Consider the following 20,866-nt stretch of genomic DNA (forward strand, 5'->3'; position numbering starts at 1 on the left):
AGATTTTAAAGCTATTTATTTAGACAGCCAACATTTGCATTGCTGAGTATGTATTGTTAAGGATGTATTATTTGCCTTGAATGTAACGTATTATTAAAAAGGTTGTTCAATTATGTGCTTCTCCTTACTTCAAATGAAAGCATTGGCATGCATTGGGACGATAACAGCAGACTCAATTTAAAGACATACATTTGAAACGTGCCAATTCATGATTTAACATACCAGTAAGTGTTTTTATGTGCTAGAATCATCTTCGCACACCAACATTGTACATATGTGAACGGTATACATGGATTCAGTTCCTTCCCCATAGACTCTTCATGTTTCATCCATCACTTCATTCTTGAACTTACACTTTTCACCAACCCAACCTGAACATCTCTTGAAGCTGCTGGTACTTTGCATCTTGGGACGATAACTTGGTTTAAAAGATAAGTTCTTGGTTTACGAAAGAAATGGACTCAATGTTATCATTTTAAAACCATTTGTTTATCACAGTCAATAATTAAACTGTACCAATTAAATTGCACGATACAAAAGCATGAAAAAATTAAACATTAAAATAGATAATGCCTCTTTAAAAAGCTAACATTTCTCCATAAATACATCCTGCAGTGTTTACTTCACTGCAGTTCCTCATAACAGAATCATAGGTTTGTTATAAAGCACATTAATAATGTCTAAACGTAATTCCGATGAGCAGGACGTGGGGCTGAAATAAAAACATTCTGTGGTCACTGTTGTGATAGACATTTCCTTTACACTACAACACCCAAGGCAAAGAGTTCTGCGCAGACAGTATGGTGAGGGCCAGCAGCAGGACCCCAGATGAGCACAGTCCTTGTCCGGCTTTACGGTAGCGACAGATAGAGGAGAGAGGGGGGACGGGAGAGGCCCATGGAAGGCGGTGAACAAGGCAGTGTTTTCATGGCATGTCCATCCTTGCATATGTCCCTCCTACATTCAGCATGTTTTGAAAAAAGAGAAAAAAAAAACATCTATCAATGATTTCAGATTTGACCAAATAACACAAAACCTTTCTATATTCCAACATTGTTTATATTGATTGACTACTTGACACTAGTACAAGGATTTGGGGGATAAAAATTAGAAATTCTAAGTAACAGGGAAAGCTGACAGCTAAAAAGGGGCCTGTGTGTTAAGGCGAGGGGTTCATAACTCACCGATGAGTGTATCAGGGGGTTACATGCTGCAGATCTTCAAGACAACTCTAGATAACGGTGAGAAAAGGTGGCATTAGACGTGACCATGGCTTAGACGTCAGCCGTCCACAGTAGAGGAGGATGAACAGATGCCCATTGTACCTGTGGTGACGCAACACGCCTCGTCTCTCTAGGTGGGACTGGGCTTCTCTGGAGATTTCTGAAGCTAAGGATTTGAGAGGGAAAAAATAGGAAAACTTGTTAAAGGAAATTCAAGTTTAATCTATGAGATAAACACACTTAGATATACACCCACTAATACATACACATTTCAATCTTCTAAACACACAAACACTTCAATCTTCCTCATACATAGACATCAATCTTCTATACGGTCTGCTCCACACACACACACACACACACACACACACACACACACACACCTCAATATACTGCCGTAATACACATTTCAGTCTACACACACATGAATCTGCAGGGTGAGAGGACAAGGTTTAAGCTCTGTGCTTTCAATAGAAAAACTGCCCACAACTGCTTTTGTGAGATTTCCGCCATTTTAGTTGTAAAAACACTTTGGTCGATCTGTCTTCTTTGGTCACAATTTAGCCCTGTAATCCTGCTTTTAAGTTCGCCCATATTTGACTGATTTCTCTTGAAAGCAGTTGGTTGTGTTGTTAAGTGAATCACGGAATTTAGCCTGTAGATGACAGGAAAGTCAGGAAACTATGCTACTATGTGACCTAGTGATAATCAATCATTAAGACAGGATCCAGGAACTACAAAATATGTTAATTTCTTTGCAAACGCATCTTTAGCATGTATTAAAAAAATCGACAGCATAGCATAGTGCATAAAATGGATTAATAGAAAATGTAAAGACATTGAGAATACACACACACACACACACACACACACACACACACACACACACACACACACTTTGTTACGCGCCTCCCCTTTATGCTTATTCTCCCTGCTCTATTCTCTTTGGTCTCTCAGGTGTTCCTGATTCGGGGGTGGAGCTACTACTAATACCGCTACTTAAGGCATGGCCTGTGTTCCCGCACGGGTCACTCTCACTCCATTGGCATTGTCACGCTGTCCTGAGCTGTTCGGATCTCGTGAATGGAGGGCTGATAGAATAGGTTTTTTTTCGTGTTTTCTGTTGTTCGCAGAGTCTGGGAATTGTAGGGTAGGAGGAGGTAAAGTCCTGGGTTAGACCGCCCAATGCGCGGCTGGCCACGGCTTCCTCCACCCCTTTTGTTTTTGGTTAATCAGTCCTCCCGTTGTTGGGAGTTTGGGAACGACTTTTGTTTAATAAAGCAACATTATTTAAACTTTAATTCTGGTTTCTGTGTTTTCCTGTCATGTTACTGGCCGCAGAACCGCGAGTCATGTTATAAAGGGTTGCCGAAACACACACACACACACACACACACACACACACACACACACACACACACACACACACACACACACACACACACACACACACACACACACACACACACACACACACACACACACACACACACACACACACACACACACACACACACACACACACACACACACACACACACACACACACACACACACACAGAGCAATGCGCACATGCAGCACTGAGTGCAGAGCACCCTTACGACCAGCAGATGGTGACAGTGGTCTTTTGAAAAGCGTTGGGAAATGGAAAGTCTCAAACAGATGGGAGACCTCAGCGGCAATAAGAAGAGACAACAGAAATGCTTCCACGAAAGACAAGCTGGTGTCCCAAAACAGGAAACAATGGCTAAACGCAAGATGAGGAAAGGCAAAATCAAAACTTAGAGGCTAAAAAGCGAGGTCTAAAGAAACATGACCAAAGACGACAAAAGATAACTCTATATAACTCTAAGCAGATGACATTTTGCGGTCTGATCTTCTAATTTGCTGCACATGGAGTAACTAAATCAGAAAAGCCATGAATCATAAATAAATGAAAACCGTATAAAAGGATCAGAACAACAGGCAGAATGCTTACTGTACCTGTGACTGTTCTTTTAGAAAATCTGGGAGCTGAAATTCTCCTTTAAAGACCTGGAAAAACAAAGGGCCGGGTGTTTAGAGGCTATGAACAACATACTTCAGACCTCCCTCGTAGGCAGCTAGATCAGGACCGAGGGAACCAGGCATGGTTCAGACACATTCGTTACACTCTGCTCCAGTCATCCTATCAGCATCCACAAAGGAAATGACACGTGGTCATGAGGGGATACCAAGTCGGGCCAGATTCATCAGATTTTCCACTATCTCAAGGGGTCCCTGTTGTAGTGTGTGCGTGTGTGCATGAGTGCGTAATGTTCAACTCAAAGCATACAGAGTGTGATTTTCACATAATTTGTGGCACCACCCTCACAACAACAACAACAGCAACTAGAACCATATTGACCCAACATACAGATGTTGAGGGGTAGTTTTTTCCCCCACTCGTTCCAAATAGTAGGGCTAATTCTAACACATTATGATTGGTGTGCTTCGGGCTTTGGATGAGTGGGTTGGGGGGTGGGATGGATCGTGTGGAGAACGGGTTGGAGAGAGAGATTTCTACTGGCTGCATTTCTGGAGAGCTGCCAGCATATCAGCATGTAGCAGGAGGTGTGTTCATGGTTAAAAAGTACATGTCTGGCAGGCAGGGAGGGAGAGGGGGAGAGAGGCAGGGAGAGAGAGGGAGAGAGAGTCAGATAGTGAGAGTGAGTGAGTGAGTGAGTGAATGATGCAGATTCGGAGAGATGCATAGATAGTGACAGAGAGCAATATTGATGGTGGAAGCGACAATGAACTATGGCATATTCATTTCTTAGCAAGCAGCGGTCATGAATCCTTTTCTGCATTTGTTTCATATCCACGAAACGCAAATGTTTTTTATGGTTGCCAATGTTTAACTTCCCTCGACTGCCTTCTGGCACAAAGAAAAAGAAATAAAGAACGAGGGAACCTTTGGAAACAATGGAGGGTGGCGTCGGCAGTCCTACCCTCATCACCTCTCTCTTCCCTAAGCCCTATCTATCCATGCGCGCGCACGTGGATCCATTTCCTCACAACTAGGGCCTCAGTGGCTTGGTAAAAGATCAAGGGATAATGGTGTCCTTTCCTGGAGCCTGCATGGGCCATGCAGATGGGGAGCGGAAGTTGGCGGTCTGATATCAATATCCCTGGTTGGGTCAAACAGACAATATCAGGTTTCCGTAAACTGAATGGGGTGTGTGAACGTGATTTTAAGAAGTTAAATGAGGTAAAACTCTTTAATTCTGTGTTTGTATGCATGCATGCTTGTGTGACCTGCTTAAGCGTCAGTCTTGCCAGGATCCTGATTAAAGCCAAGTAGAGCAAGAGGGAGAGCACAAGACAGGGAGAGGAGAGCATGTTTATGATTTCCTCTTGGGGGCCATTTTGTAGCCTTCGTCATTTCTCAGAAGAAGCAAGACTGTGTTCATAACTTTCCCCCGAACCATTTTCTGAGTGGAAACAACAGCAAGAGGCAGAGACAGGGGGAACTGCAGCAATGGGACCTCGCAGCTGCTGAGTGTTATTTTGAGGTTATTTTTCAATCTGGAAGTATTTGTTAAAGGAGACGTTTTTTGTTAAATTATGGCGTTTTCACAACAAGTAAGCATAGTATTTGAGTTCCAGAAAACATGTATTTGAAGCGGTTCGCTGAAAATAGCTTTTAGGAAAAAAAAAAAACTTGCCTAGGAATTCCCCACTGTTTCAGTTCCGTCAGAGTGCGTTGTTTCTGGTGTCTGATGTCGCTTTAATGCAAATGAGCTGCTGCCCATTGACCAATGAGCTGTCAGACTGAACCACAGCATGGAGGAGAAGGGATTGTTGCCGTTTGCGGACTCCTGTAGCTCTATATCTATATTATATAATATAATAATAGTAATAATAATAATATTGTATATGGGTATTTATATTATATTATATCTAATATCACGGCCAAAAGCTATGTGCGCCTCGGATGATATTATGAATCATAAAGACTGCGTCTGACGTCTCTGGCACTTTCACAAGTAAAGACTCGTATTGGGGGATATTTGAGCAATGCTTGAGAAGAATTGGGGGAAAGGAACTTTGGCCTTGACTCTCTGAAGTCCATGAACCGCGACATGGAGGAGAAAGGGATTGTACTCCGAGAGCTGAGATGCATCTCAGCTCCCGGAGTACAATCCCTAGCTCGGCGGCAGTCAGGCAATAGGGCTGGGTATCGTGGCCAATTTCCTAAATAGATTCGATTTCGATTCATAAGGTTCTGAATCGATTAATCACCATTCAATTCAATTCAATCTGCTCTTAAATAATGAAAATGGCTCAACTGTGTTGTAAATTGGACAGTTTAAACTTGAGCTGTAAACAAAACTGTCTCAAGTCTCAAAAGTGCAATTTTGAAATTAGAAAAGACTTTTCAAGTGAAAGTGTACTTGAACTACAACATTCCATGACTGCAAATTGCATTAAGGCATTGCTTATTAAAGTGCAAAAATAATAATAACAAAAAATAACAAAAAAAATAAAATAAAATAAATCGATCTCATGCACTATGAATCGATATTGCAAAATTTAAATGAAATCGATCCAAAATCGATTAAATTGATTTACTTACCCAGCCCTATCCGGCAGCTCAGCTCCGAGAGTACAATCCCTTTTTTCTCCATGTCCCCTCCTCCGGACTGCCGCCGAAGCTTCGGTGGCAATCCGGCAGCTCTGGCGGAGTGGGGAAGTGGGAGGTACCGTATTTTCCGCACTATAAGGCGCACTTAAAAGCCGGTAATTTTCTCAAAAAACGACAGTGCGCCTTATAATCCGGAGCGCCTTATATATGGATCAATTGGTTAATTGGTTGATCCATACTGGTTGTAAACGGCGCTCTGTCAAAATGTTTCAGTATGAAAAACCAATAAAAACAATTTAATAATAATAAAATTGATATACAGATATTCCTCCACTATTAGGAAGGTCACACTATACGATCACAGAGCCAGGAAATCGGGCGGAAGACTGGCCACACTACAAGATTCGAGGGTGCGATGTTCTACTTTGTATCATTCACGTTTGCAAGATATTTAAAAAATCTAAGGTTTGGAACTGCGTAATTGTGTTTTACTTTTTTGTCATAAAGGTTCCAGTTTTATATCTGCTAAATGCAGCAACTCGTCCTCACAGTTGGGTTGCGCGTGACGAGCTATACAATTAGCACAGCTTCATCTAGTGGATGCATAACGCATCCCCAGTCAAACGTTTGACTGCAGTATCTTCTATGCTATGCGCCTTATAATCCGGTGCGCCCTATTTATGAAAAAAGTTCTAAAATAGGTCATTCATTGAAGGTGCGCCTTATAATACGGTGCGCGTTATAGTGCGGGAAATACGGTAATATTCAACTTTGTGTGAGTCAGTTTCGGCACAGTGAATCGCTCTTTTGGTAACTGTAGTCGGGGTACTTTCAGAAATGGATATCTCACTCAAAAAATCATGTATCATTTTTCATCATTTTTTCAAAGTTTGTATGCATGTGGGAGCACAAGAGACCCAAAGCAACACCCAAATCCCAGGAAAAGTGTTGTTTTCATAATATGTCCCCTTTCACAGTAATTCAACGCTATAGAGGTTATTTGTGTGAATAGGAGCGAGTATCGAAATGCTGGCAAATGCGTTTCCTCATGTTGGAACAATGCTATAAGATTAACGGCACAAGTTCACACAACGAAGGAGGCACTGGCATCTGACGTTTTGTTTTCCAACCCTTAGAGACATTCTCAAAGTTCACAAGGAGTTTAACTATTTATTCCTTGCAGACTTTGGTGTGTAAACACATGCAGACCACTGTGAAACATGAAGCTTTTCGTACTGTGGATCAGGCAGCTTAGCGGATCATGTAGTGAGTGACACAGCTTTTTAAATCGAAGTATGGACAAAAATTACAAATTGGAAAGACCCTCCATGTTTTCCAATTGCAGTGATTCTGGCACGGTAACTTGCCATATCCTGAAAAATACAACCGAGGATTTTATAGAAATTGACTGTGTGAATGGTAGCAGTCACAAGCCAAAATGGTACGGGGTTTATTCTGAACAACATAAGTGACCTTTACCAGCTAACATAATCTGGTGTGAAACCAATGTGTCACCAGTATCTCCATTGTGTCACAGCTTCCTCCATGTGTCCCTTCTCTCAGAGGAGTTGTCCAAACTAGTATGTGATCACCATGGTGACAATATGGTGGTATCAGGTTTTTCTTCAACAAAGATGAGCACTAAAGCCCCTAGTCATCTCTCCCAAGGTCTAGAGGAGAGATCTGGACATGTTTGACTGGGATATATGACGTGATGTATTCACCAAATTGTGAACCTTACACACATCATCACCATGTGTCCTGCCTCTCATAATTGTAATTATTCAACTAATCTTTGCATTTAGTTAAAGTGCCCTCGTTATTTTGGTCCCTTCCCTGCATTTTTCCGGTATAGAACCACTTTAGTAGAGACACAGACGCTGGCACCGTGCCTCCGTCTAGTCAGGGAGGTATCGGGAAACTGTTGCTCAGTGGATCTGTTTTTGGCACTAAAGCTAGCAAATCCTATGAGTCAAACATTCTCTGCTGAGTGGGCCAAAATGGCAGCCATACCACCGCAAAGCATTTGGAAAAAGTGACGATGTTTGGGTGGGCACTTTCTGCAGGAGGTTGTTTTAGCTGTAGGGTTGCCTGGTGCCATCCTACCAGTCAGTACATTCCACTAGATGTTCCCTCAGAACAGAAAATGGTTATCCACTTCATGTTCAGACAGAAAGAGAATCCACAAAGACATTTGATGGGAAAACAAAGAGATTGCACAATCTGGTGTGCTGACAGATAATAAAGTTCAGATTGTGCCCGTCTTCATGGCAGGGAAAAGCGTTGATTCGTAGCTTGTAATCTCCTTATGCTCCATTACATTGCCTTGGGGCGTGTGCACACTCATACACAGATGGCCAACATAACCATAAACCTTTCACATTCAAAGCTAAATCCACCATATTGAGAACATTTGGATCAAATATTTGGATATAATTGAACATTCAAATACTTTGGATGTTGGATTTAAACATGTTATGTGTTATGTTTGTAACCCCAGAAACGTATGAATAAACTCACAAACTCAGGAAATGACTCACTAAATATGCACTGTTAACCCTCTCATGTTATTTTTACTGCTTAATACAGGATTAGCATATTAATACATGGTTTTGAATAGAAATATGCAGTGGGCATCAGTACAATCTTTCTTGCTTGACCCCGGCCATTATGTATCAGCTTACGGGACTGCGACGGTGGTAAAGGCAGCGGCGACCGGCATTAAAAGATTATGGTCCTTAGGGAAGGAAGTCCATTAGGAGTCAATAAGGGGAATCAGCCCATCTGCAGCATCTGGTGTGGTGGCTGTTTGAGGGGATCGCAGTGCGCTAAGCTACAAGCAACACAGGCCTTCCATCCAAGGAATCCCCGTTGGTGACCTGGATTTATCTTAACCTGAATACAGTGTTACGGTTCAAAAGCTATAAACACCCACTTGCAGCTGGGTCCACACCCTGACCAAAGCGACTATTTTGGGCCACCATTGGTTTAGCAATGGCCTGAACTGACCTATAACTGTGGGCTTACTTGCATCCACCAGCCTCGCAGAGCACTACATCTATGTATCCAGTCAAGGGACAGGAGTCCAACAAGTATCATAATCAGCAAAGCAATGATGATCATAACAGGCATGGGCCCAGAGATCAATACCAGATGATTAGCCGACACCTCGTGAGGACGTTCTAGCATCAACATCCCAGGCTGAAGCCCAGCCATGTTATCAAGAGACACCCAACACCTTGCACATATGGCTACTCATATCTGCCGCATCCATTAATTTTTTATTTTTTTATTGTTGCTTCGAGAGACACCAAGGACATATTGATCGCCAATATCCATTTCTCACCCGCATTTAGATCAACTGCAAAAGCCACTTAAAGAAAAATTGATTGCGGCTTTTGGAGCCGGTCCAGAAGCCCCTGCTGTTTGCCGGGGGGGGACGCCGCCCGGTAGCCCTGGGCTACTGGATTGAGCCCCATCAATCCAGTAGCCCTGGGCTACTGGATTGACCCCATCAATCCAGTAGCCCAGTCGTAGTCCATTTTGTGGACCCGTTGGCTACGACTTTCCGATCAGAGAATCTCCGCTGCAAGGAAGACCTTAACACAAGACTTACTGAGAAGTATTGTTTAAAACAACAACAATGTACAGCTATATTATGTAAAGTGTGAAAGAGCAAGTTTTGATTCTCACACTCACTATGAAAAGCTTGCCTTGGATAATAATGATATTTTATTTCCCTAAACAATCGTATCAGTTGAAATGTTGGACCCCCCCACCCACCCACCCCCCCACCCAACCCGCCCACACCCCCCGTGATTTAAAATGACACGCCAGACATCATGGAGACAAAACATTTCAGCTCTGACTAATGTACTACTTTGATTGGAATAAAAACACACACATACACACAGACAATTTGAGAGTGAAGAGACTGCTACCCCCCCACCACCCATGTCACCTATGGATTATTCTGGAAAGAATTGCCATACTAGAATAAACAAAAGGGGATAGGGGGAGATCCGATAAGCCAGACTTAACCAGAGCACCAAGGCAGACTGCTTCTAAGGATTACCTCTTATCTGGATCGGTCTGAACCTTAAGAACTGTAAACAAGCAGGATGAGAGGGCAGTAAATGAGATACTCTAGTCTCGCCCTCTCGCTCTCTCTCTCTCTAAATGTTTAACCTCATGATCACGCACACGAGCGCGTACAGCGGCCCGACCATAATCTGCACGCCGTTGGTTCAGAGTGGCTGCCCAGACAGGGGAGACGGTTGGGTAAGGAACATGCTTGTGTCGGGGGAAATTGTTGAAAGCGTTTCTCCATATGTGGTTCAGCCATGGTGAGGGTTAGTGGTTTCCTTTGAATGCAGTGCAACACTTGGGAGCCAGAAGCTGAGGTCTGCTGACCAGACCCGGGTTCCTATGGTTTCCACAGATGGCCCGTGCATGTACAGCACTGTACACTGGCTTTGGAGTGGGGACTTGGAAGAGTTCAGTGATCCACAGTACGGTGGACCATGCCGAAAGGACAAATTATGGCAGATATTTGAAAGTTAAAAATTCGACCTAAAATACCACTTTTAGTTGTCTGTTATTTAGCGGATAGCATCCATGAGCAGGTAGGGGTTAGACCTATCGCATGAGGATGCACACTGCTGGGTCGTGGATGGCCACTGAGGATGGAACACAGATGGGATTTGCACGCCGTCGTCCTGTCTAGCCAGGCCTAGTGACTTCCATGCCTCAGCTTGAGCTCAATAGCACTAAAACATGATACACACGCTGCCCTCATGGTCTCTGTACGTAAACTCACAGAAAAATAAATATGCTCTGGTTCAACTCAAGGCATTTTATAGTGATGTAGACATTTGTGTAATCACTTTGCAAACAGAAAGAGGCCCGTAGAGAATCTTACCCAGTCCTTCTTTAAATCCAAGTATACTGCATTTGATATTAGAGCCTAGCAGATTTCAAGAGAGGCAGCTAGTTTGCACTCTACCAACTCATTTCCCCATGCATCTGTTTATTGACAACCCTGAGCAACCCAGGGCCTACCTTGTGCCGACTTCTATTGCACATGGTGCCATTGTCAAACGCCAACTGCAATATCCAATAAAATAAATATAATAAAATATAATTAAGTATACTACAAAATAATCTTAAATCCAATATATCTAGCTCATTTATAATGATTTATTGAGATAATACAAAATTTGTTGCATTGCTTGCTTGATCTGTCTGCTCAGTGGGCGCCATTACATGTGCCACCGAGACGGGGCCAGGAGAAGCAGAGGGTCGGGGGGAAGGGGGAGGCAGGGGGAGGGAGGGCTATAATCTACTTGTTCTGGTGAGTGAGTGGGTCCCCCGAGTCTGTCTGCCACGCCAGGCGCTGTCTGAGGGACCAGAGGGTGGAGGCTGAAGGGCACTCCAGTAAAAGCCCTTGGCGTCTCCTTCAGGCAGAACGGGGACGTCTCTCTCTCTCCTTCCCTCCCTCCCTCTCTCTAAGAGATAGAGAAGCATGCAATGTTGCCTTGGTTGCCGCGGAAACACATTCCAAGGAAACACACAAGCAAGGGAGAACAAACTTTGCACATCAGATTCTCCCTGCACACACACACACACACACACACACACACGTAAAGCCTGTGGAAGCCCATGATTTCATATCACCCAAGTTGTAGGATTATGATGCTTGTATACATGCCGCTCCAGGCTATACAAGCTACGAAACATTATATTAATGCCACATGATGAAGTCGATAACCATTGTTATTGTTGAATGCTCATGAAGCCACAAACATAAACATTCGACATTCGTAGCACAACTTATAAGACTATGGACCCTTTGATTTCCTCATGTGTAGCGGTGACTTCAAAAAACTCCAGTTCTGCCACACATTTCTAATCAGCATCGGACAGAAAACAGATGATGGCCCCCTCCAAGAAACCACACAAACACAAACACGACAACAGGACACGCATCCGCACAGAAAGCAAACACTGATAATGAGTGCACTCGAGATATGCAAGCACGGAGAGCGGTCTGTACGCATGTGAACAACATTAGCGCGTCGTGTGGGTGAGGAATGAGGATGTGTCAATGCAACGGGAAGTACTGCAGACCAAAAAACAACTACATTTGCACATTTTTGGCAACACACACACACACACACACACACACACACACACACACACACACACACACACACACACACACACACACACACACACACACACACACACACACACACACACACACACACACACACACACACACACACACATGCACGCGCACACGCGAGGCCAGAGAGGATACAGAGCACAATGTGATGCCTGAGAGGCAGCACATTGCGGTGCTCAATACCCTCTTCTCTCTCTCCCTTTCCTTCTCTGCCTCACTCCCTCCGCGGCTTTGTAGCTGTCCGTTCCAGGAGTCAGAGACAGCTAATCTTTCATGGACGCCAGCCATTTAACACAAACATGCTGTAGGAACAAGAACTTGAAAGAGTGCATAGCGTCATGGAATTGACTTGCCAATAGTAGGCTGCTATAGCCAGGATTTGTTTGGCAAGTGTCGACATTACCCAGAATTCCTAGGGGCAGTCAACTCAGCAGCAGCCATATAAAATACATTTTAACGTTGAATTTGTAGATATGCGCCACATATGGTTATTTCTGCCCAAAACCGCCGGAAAAAAAATGTTTGACTTTGAAGGCAAGCATAATTGGAAACATTTTGAACAAATGTATTTAAATGTAAAACATACTGTCCATTTTGCATGCCATTGTATTTTCACTGAGTGCCAGCAGTTTGGCAAAAAGTGTGCAGAAGCCCCAGGAACTAGTAGTGTGACAAAAGGGGAAAGATGAAAGTACACAAGAAACAGTACAATCATGTGTAGATGTATGAAACTCAAGGTCCTGGGGCAGCGGGGGCAAGGTCACCTGATAGCTCCGCTTGAGAAAAAGGATTAAATAAAACATTATCTCTTTTCTAAAAATAGACACCGCCTTCACCATTTCTCAGAGAATGGGCTGACATGTGGCAAGGACGGGGCTGCAGGAACAGAGTGCACGCACAGATCAATGCCTTCTTGGTTTTAATCACACTTCTCTGTGTCTGCCACTGCTCAGATCTTGAGAAGGGGCTCAAAGATCAGGGAAGCGGGATGTTCTAGTGTACATCTCAATGTTTCGTTACGCCTGTACTCACCCTTCGTGTGTTGTCCAGGACCTTTTGGTCGGGTCGCCCATAGTTGGGGGGGTTGGCATGGGGGTCGTAGCCCAGTCGGGCTAGCATGGGGGCAATGGCCGGCATGTCCCGCAGCACGTCCGTGGGCATCTTGCCCACCCACTTGGACAGGGCCTCCATGTTGACCGGCTTGATCACCTGGTCTGTGGACCTCTCCACCCTGCGTGGGCAAGAACAACACGCAACCAAACCTTTAGGGTTCAAGAGGAGTGTTTCAGTGTAAGTGAAAATGGCTTCCTCTTATACTTGATTTATTAGGTTGATCCTCGGCCAGACGCTTAAACACTGATCGGTGTGGTCAATGCGGTAGGACAATACAGTAAAGAACTAAGATGTGATGAAATATAATGCATGTAGAAACATGCATGACATGGCAATCTATCTCACACCCAACATCAAGTGCAAAACGCCTTCCTACATTACCATCATAGCATAACAGCAGAACGAATACTGTTTATAATAGTGTGTGTCTTGTACCGAATCAAATTATGAAAACAAACTCCGGACCGCCTAGCTGCTCGTAGCTCTAATAGGATCATGAAGCACAGTTAAAGATGGCCTGCCTGGCAGCCTCTTTCCCACAGGCAGTGGTTAAACGCCCCTCCCGACATCACTTCCTTCTTTATGTTTTTCTAATGTTTTTGAGCAGTTGCTTTGTCAGTTTAAATCAAAGCAAATGGGGTGGCTCACTGGGTAGAGCGCGTACAACCACTAAGGCTCAGTCCTGATCGCAGCGCCCTGAGTTAGATTCCTCTTTTGATGCATTACCTCCCCTCACTCCCATACCTTCCCTTCTAACTCACTGTATCTTCATGAATAAAGCACAAAATACTGAGCTCTTGTCTACCATTAATTGTAAGGGCCTAATTTTGCATTATTCTTTTTTTTTAATAAAATTGCTTAGAAATTTAAAAAATGTAGACAAGGAATTAACCAACATGGATAATTTACTACGCAGGCGTTTGGATTTGGAAAGTGAAAGGCTACCGCCTTTGTTTTTGGGATAGAGCAAGGTTAACCGATTTCTTATTGGACATCATTTAGACCCATGCTGCCCATGACTAACCACTCTGCTTATTCACAAGATAGTACATTAGACATTATGGAATCAGGCTACAACTAATGGGGGGGCAACACTACTGTTGAGCATTACTGAGAACCAGCCAGTTATAGGTTAGGCCTGGGAGGGCCTCCGACCTGAGGCACCTGTATAATAAACAAAGCTAACAATATTAAAACAGCAGCTTGAATAAAAGAGAAATCATTGAAAATGCTTATTATAACAAGCACAAATGGGACATGTACAAAAAAATAAAAAGTCCCAGGCAGGGACATCCTGATCCATCAATTCAAGGTGAGTTTGGCATCATATCTCTGTACAGGGATGTTGAACTAGATTGCAGATTGACTAAAGTCTGTTTTTTTTCCTTCACCAGATGGCAGAATGCTGTTACTCTCTGAAGTAAAAGGCTCCTTTATAGGGGAACCATAAAGGCAATCTTAACATGAACAGACATTTACACAACAGTGTTAGCTTTTATTTCAGTCTCTGGGTGGATTTCTCACACCCAGAGACTAGCATGCCCTACACAAAGGCATACACACCTCTCCATCCATCTGCCCTGTCCGTATACCTCCACATAGCAATTCACTTCCCGCTAATCCATTTACTTTGCAATTTAATCTTTACACTGCGCAGGAAGAGTCTCTCCTGCATGATTAATAGAGCAAACCGACTTCTTCATCTCAGGAGAACAGTGGAAATCGTTTCTAAAAGGCGGGCTGCGATCCAAATATCCACTCGTGTGCTGGTAGAGATGGAGGGAGACCAGCCTGATAAGACCTCGTCATGAGTGCCGATATGGAGATGTAAACTGATGAAGACAAAGTTGGGCAAACACAGATTACTTTGAAATGTTCTGATCACCTCCTTGAGCAACTATCGACAATTGCTAACCAATCAAAAATGCAATGTTTACAACTGCATGAAGATTGCATGATTGTTTTGCCTGACAAAAGATTAGCATGACATTTCACTGTGTTCAGTGAAATGTCACGGTCAGCGTTACACTTTGGCAGACAACAAGCTCCAGATGATCACTGCGTGACCGAAGGGAAGGGGTAAACGGATGGAGTAAATTTGAAAAAGGTCCTGGGGCAGAAGACTATTAAGCATCACAAGGACCTATTCCATGATACGAGGATGTGCTTTGAAAAGCATTCATTAAAAAGAAAAAAAAACGGAATACACCTTGTATATAAAAAGTGCATTCAAGTATAATGTATACATTCAAATGTACACATTTCCTTGGGTAAAATAGTAATGTATTTTTTGATAGATAGGGTTTTTTTTACTAGATTTTAAATCAATGCAGGTAATTTTTCCAATTTTGTGCAACAACGTAAATACATACAAATGCATAAATAGGTATTGCCGCAGCACAACATAATAAGTAAAATACGCAAGAGATGCATCAACCATAGCAATGACAATAACTTTGATCCCTTTAACACCAAGTAGAGAAGCCAAAGACACCAGGCCACTGACCCCTGCTCCCGTCTACATTATGCACATCATCTGCAGTCTTAGAAATGCAAGTAACACATGCCCACTTCTCCTCAAGACCTTCAATCCAATTTGATGAAAATAAAAAAATATTCTCCTTCTGGTCACATGACCCTCCCTCTTCAGGGCACTCGCTTTTAATGTACTCTGGCATGTCAATTATTTATGGCTGGGCTCTCCTAACCAAAGTGGAGTTTTGTATCGCCCAGGGTTGATAAGGCGCAGCGGGATGGCAGAGAGATTGTGATCGTAAACGGGAGGAGGGAAACGCAACGCTGACGGCCCAGTAATGGACTGGGTCTCCCAGCCAGGCGCTGCGTCCACTAATTCAGGGCCGGGTAATTGATGTTAACACTACAGGCCGTGGTCTGGGGCACGGACGGCCACTCGGAGGGATCCCCCACGCAGATAGAGACCTGGGAGCAGAGCAGCACTGGGGAGGGGCGGTGGCGGTGGTTGGAGCAGGTCAATAAGAGGCACTCTTCACCAGGTGTCATGGGGGTTGACTGTTATGGGCTCTGGGAAGAAATGGGGCGCCAGTGGGATGCCCTGGAGAGACGACGCATGGATTTCCTCCTTCAGGAAATTATATTACGATCCATTTAGTGGGTATTGTTGTGGACCACGGCAATAGAAGGGAGAGGACGTTTTAATAAAACCAGTCAGGAAATACAAAGTAACCTTTACCGCTGCTTTTCTTTTCAGAAATAGTTCGAGCATTGCTGAATGCAAAAGCCTTATATATGCTTATACAATGGTTTTCCCTAGAGGTCTTTGCTTTGCTTTTAAACATAATCTGGTTAATAATCATTAGAAGAAAATAAAGATATACAGAAAAGTACATAAAACACATCTTTGGCTATGTTACAAACCTAAATCTGTCAACAATGTTGCATCAGATTATCTGCAGCAATAGAAAAATGCATCTTGTCGCATTTATACATCTATAAATACCGTACCTAAGAAAATCTATATGGTTTTATCTGCACTCCTCTGCTTTTCTCGTCAAAATGGTTCCCCTACTTGTGAATGATACTTTGATTACTTCCTTGCATCGTTTTATTTTTATTTTTAAACATGAACGACCTTAACTCCCAATCATGAGTCACAGTTCAAGAGTTCAGTCTGGTTGTGTCTGTTGTCTCTGCTTGGCTAACCGTGTTATGGATACATTCATAACAATGGCAATGTCTTCGGTGTCTAGTTCCGGCTCAGAAAGCTCTGGTTAAGGTCCCAGTGTATTTATATTTTATGAAATCAATCTTATAAAAGGACATTATATATGGTGGGGTGAAAGGGCCTCTAATTCTTGTGCCAAAGACAGTCACTGTCTTGATACCCAATGCCTTTATGTTGTGTGTTTTATGAAGGATAGAGACAAAGGATCGAGATTTGCCAGGATCACAACTTTTCTACGTTTCCAATGTTACAGAATTTTGAGGTAGAATCCATGGGATTCGATTAGACTGTGTACACCAGCTTTTGAAGTGTAGTGTGGTTTGCAGGATTTGTGAGACGGCAACACAAGGACGATTTGGTCGGCCCATAAGCCTCGAGGGCCCTTGTGTTAATTTGTGCGCTGCAGAAGCTGCACTGAAGAGTGCTTGTAGGACTCCATACTACATCGAGTCGAAGGAATGCACCTTAAGAAGAGCGGCAAAGCACTTCCATGATTTGCAGGATTAACCTTCCACTCAACCAACCTGTACTAGAAAGTACCCAATTCCTATCAAAGTTTCTATCAAATTGAACCTTGCTGGCATATGGAAAGGTGAAACACTAATTAATATAACAACTTTTATGAAGTATATAAAATTACTGAAATAGGGCTTTCACGCAAGGCTATGGCTGAAGTAATTCTAGTTTGTGGGAGGCCATCTCATTTCCCTGGCTTTCAGTTTGTATAAAAGCAAGATATCAATGTGTTTTGCCATTAGGTTATGGCTTTCATTTCTAAAATCCAGTCATCAAGCATGGACAACTATCCAGCATGGACAATTGTAGCCGGTAAAAGCACTGAATCTTAATAGTGCTGATCATCATTCAATTCAAATGTCAAACCACAATGGTAATGTTTTTTTGTATACGGTATGATCAATGGCAACCAACCATGCATAAACAAAATATAAGAAGCAAAATCCCCTGTTTAATATAAATAATTATTGTATACTATTTAACTATTGAACAAAATAATCTTAAATATTTCTTGAAGGTCTCAGAAGGCAATCCGAATCCATGTACACCACTGACTTAAAAATGTGAATGTGGTTTGCATATGTTCCAAAACATGCTAAAACCATTAAGTTGGAAACATTTGTGTTTCAGTGAGTCATCTGATAATAGCCGCAAGATGCTGCGTCCTGTGATGTAATTTATTTCATAACAAAATTGTGTTATTCAAAGAGATTTACAATAAAGTGTTACAAAGCTTGAAGACCCTTACGCAACAATGCTCAGTTGAGAGGGATACAGAAAAAGATTGATCGGATAACTTGATAATGGAAGTAGAAGAGGAAGTAGAAAATAAATAAAGGCTGAAATCATAATGGCTGCCACACCATAGTTTTCATATGAGCAGTATTCAAAAGAGCAGATTATGCCGTTTCATCCAACTGCTCCAGCTTCACTGCCATTCCCATGACCTCATCTACAATGTCTTTCAGATGCGTCTCCCCTCTGGCAAGGATTTTCACATCATAAAACTTATTGTTGTTAATCATCATCAACTTAAACTTAACACTTGGAAAGAGTACAACTTAGTTGGCGGGCTTCCCTTATTCGCTAGGTTTGCAACTAGAGAAGGCCATTATTAACTCTAGCTCATATTTATTTGAGCTGATCAGATATATAGAAAAAATACCAATCACTATTTTTTTCAATCTCTCATGGTATCTCTTTTTGAATGGGACTCTGGCTGCTCATTTAAAGAAAGCCTTATCTGATAAAGGAATACACTTAAAGGGATCTTCTTCAGCCAGTCTAAGTGCAATGAAATTGTAGGACTTCATACTACACAGTCTTGCCTCAAATTCTGTCTCATCAATCTGGAGCTGATGCACAGCTGAACCCAGAATTTCTAACAATGCTGAAAATGTCCTGAAGGCTGCACAAAGCCAACCAAAAAGAAGAGAAAATAATGCAATATGAAACCAATTGTAAAAATGCCCCACATGAAAACAGAAGGGAGGAATATGGTGTTAAAGAGACACTGCCTGTTTTGATTTTACTTAAATGTTTTAGATGCAAGGATGGCATGGACCTCTGCAATACTACAATAAAGGCTGATATATTATATTGCCTTGGATAGCTATGGAATACACATTGACAATGTGTTTGCAAAATATCCTGACGTCTCGCTAGAAATAGCACATTTTACCAGTTTAGACTGGGGACAAACAGTGCCTTTAGCTGTTCTTTAACCCTGCTCTGATTAATAATCTTCAGTTATGAGAACCCAGATGTTCTCATACGGAAACAATAAGAGAACCTGATCCAAAGGTCTCCGTGGGGATCTTCCATGGGCCTCCAGTGCTACGTGGCAGGAAAGAAGGAATGGGGGTTGGGCTGGGGTTCCCCAAAACTTTAACAAAAACCAAAGCTGACATAGGTCAGGGATATGAGGGGGGAAATGATTAAGGAATGTGTCCTACAGCTAGCAACCCTCTTGACATATCAGGAAATGTTTATGTTCTACTAACCACTGTGACTCAGGCCGGGAACCAGTCTGCTGCTTACAAGGATGCTTGATTCACCATTGACTTATCTAAGATGACGGCAGACTCCCAAGGACATTGTGGAAACTGAATATTAGTTCCAACCACACACACAAAATTAAACTTTGGGAAGCCATACTGTGAAAGGAATGTGGACAAGGACGGGGGGTCCAGTCTAACCAGTTCACCAGTCAAATACGCGGTGACGCATACGTGGCAGGGAAAGTCCTGAGGGCTTATGTTAATAACAACTGATGGCTGTGACATTTTTAAGCACATTGACCTGCACACTTACCCTGTATGTAAACACATGCAGAAGTTCTAGCTTAAGCTCTCAGGGCAGCTTATTCACAATCATCTGCTAATGATATGATGTGTAAGACAACACAGGAAAGACAAATGACACTACTCTGCATAAAAAGCAATATGGTCAAAATCACCTTTCATATGTAGGGCTCCGAGCAGCGAAGCTGCTTGGTCCCCTTTTGTTTCTGTACCATTCATTTTTCCCCTCAAATTCTGTAAAAGTCATACTGCAGCCTATACCGTAAGTCTAAAACTCTTAACATTTTCAGGTATGGTTACCAATAACCCCCACTACCCATAAACCCACATTTGTGGTACTGCACCCAAAGGTGGCTCTATTGTAAAAAAAAACATTTCTCAATTTTATTTCTCCTCACCAGATTGACCAAAATTATTTCATCATATTAATCTCTAAAATCAGATGCATCTTTTTCACCCTGGTCTTCTGCTCTGATGTGAAATGTTATATGAATAGAAAAGCCAAACGTCCACAGTCTCAGCCCATTTTTCCTATATGACCATATTGTTATTGTATTACTACCATACGACTATCCTTAGGTGGATACCATTAACAGTGAACATTTTCAGATCTTTACTCCTTTAAGAAAGCCCTTAATTCTCTTGTGAAATTGGTGCTTGGAGTTTTCTTGATGTTGTGCGCTTATAAATAGACATTTTCAAGTTGTGATTGAGGCATGATGCAGTTGAGGTATGTCAGTGGCTCTACGAGATAATGCCATGTACTGGTGATCCTTAGGTTGAGAGTTTGAATCCAGATTAGAGCATTATGAACAAGCTGAACATGACATTCTTTCATTGTCACTCATTTAAGAAACACAACATTGAACAGCACCTGAAATTAATCAGGCAATCAACATTCCAGCTCATTAGTTTCCAAGATCAAGACACAGTTTTGCATAGTATTGCCAAGACACAGTATTGCATTAAGGGGAACTTCCTCTTTAACCATTCTTCATTCATATTTAACAGTGTCATATATGTATTTAATGTGTTCTTCTAAAGTGTTCTTGACTATGAATGTTTAACTTCCCCAGAAGATATTTCAGGTATATGCTTTTTAAGAAAGCCCTTAATTCACTTGAGAAATGTGTGCTTGGAGTATTCTTGATGTTGTGTGCTTATCAATATACATTTTCACCATGTGAATGTGGCTACAGTTCAGGTTTGAGCAT

General features: G+C 42.5%; 2 protein-coding genes across 4 annotated transcripts in view; one reads left to right on the top strand and one right to left on the bottom strand.

Moving 5' to 3' along the window:
• Positions 1 to 121, top strand: part of sgsm2 (small G protein signaling modulator 2) — a 62,822-nt gene extending 62,701 nt beyond the window's left edge. Inside the window, exon 24 of one of the 2 annotated variants that reach the window (XM_079733094.1) lies at positions 1 to 121. This exon is cut by the window's left edge and continues 2,949 nt beyond it. The gene's annotated coding sequence lies outside the window, so the exon portion shown is untranslated. The other variant, XM_079733095.1, reaches the window with a different exon arrangement.
• A 354-nt stretch (positions 122 to 475) lies between these two features.
• tpst1 (tyrosylprotein sulfotransferase 1) overlaps positions 476 to 20,866 on the bottom strand; it is a 28,326-nt gene continuing 7,935 nt past the window's right edge. Inside the window, exons 3-7 of one of the 2 annotated variants that reach the window (XM_079733096.1) lie at positions 13,050 to 13,248; positions 3,208 to 3,258; positions 1,326 to 1,389; positions 1,185 to 1,231; positions 476 to 957 (exon numbers count right to left, since the gene is read on the bottom strand). In XM_079733096.1, coding sequence (XP_079589222.1) covers positions 1,354 to 1,389; positions 3,208 to 3,258; positions 13,050 to 13,248 — 286 coding nt within the window. In that variant the 3' untranslated portion in view covers positions 476 to 957; positions 1,185 to 1,231; positions 1,326 to 1,353. The remainder of the gene's footprint in view (positions 958 to 1,184; positions 1,232 to 1,325; positions 1,390 to 3,207; positions 3,259 to 13,049; positions 13,249 to 20,866) is intronic. The other variant, XM_079733097.1, reaches the window with a different exon arrangement.

The sequence above is a fragment of the Pollachius pollachius genome (assembly GCF_949987615.1).
Source record: "Pollachius pollachius genome assembly, chromosome: 3".
NCBI lineage: Eukaryota > Metazoa > Chordata > Actinopteri > Gadiformes > Gadidae > Pollachius > Pollachius pollachius.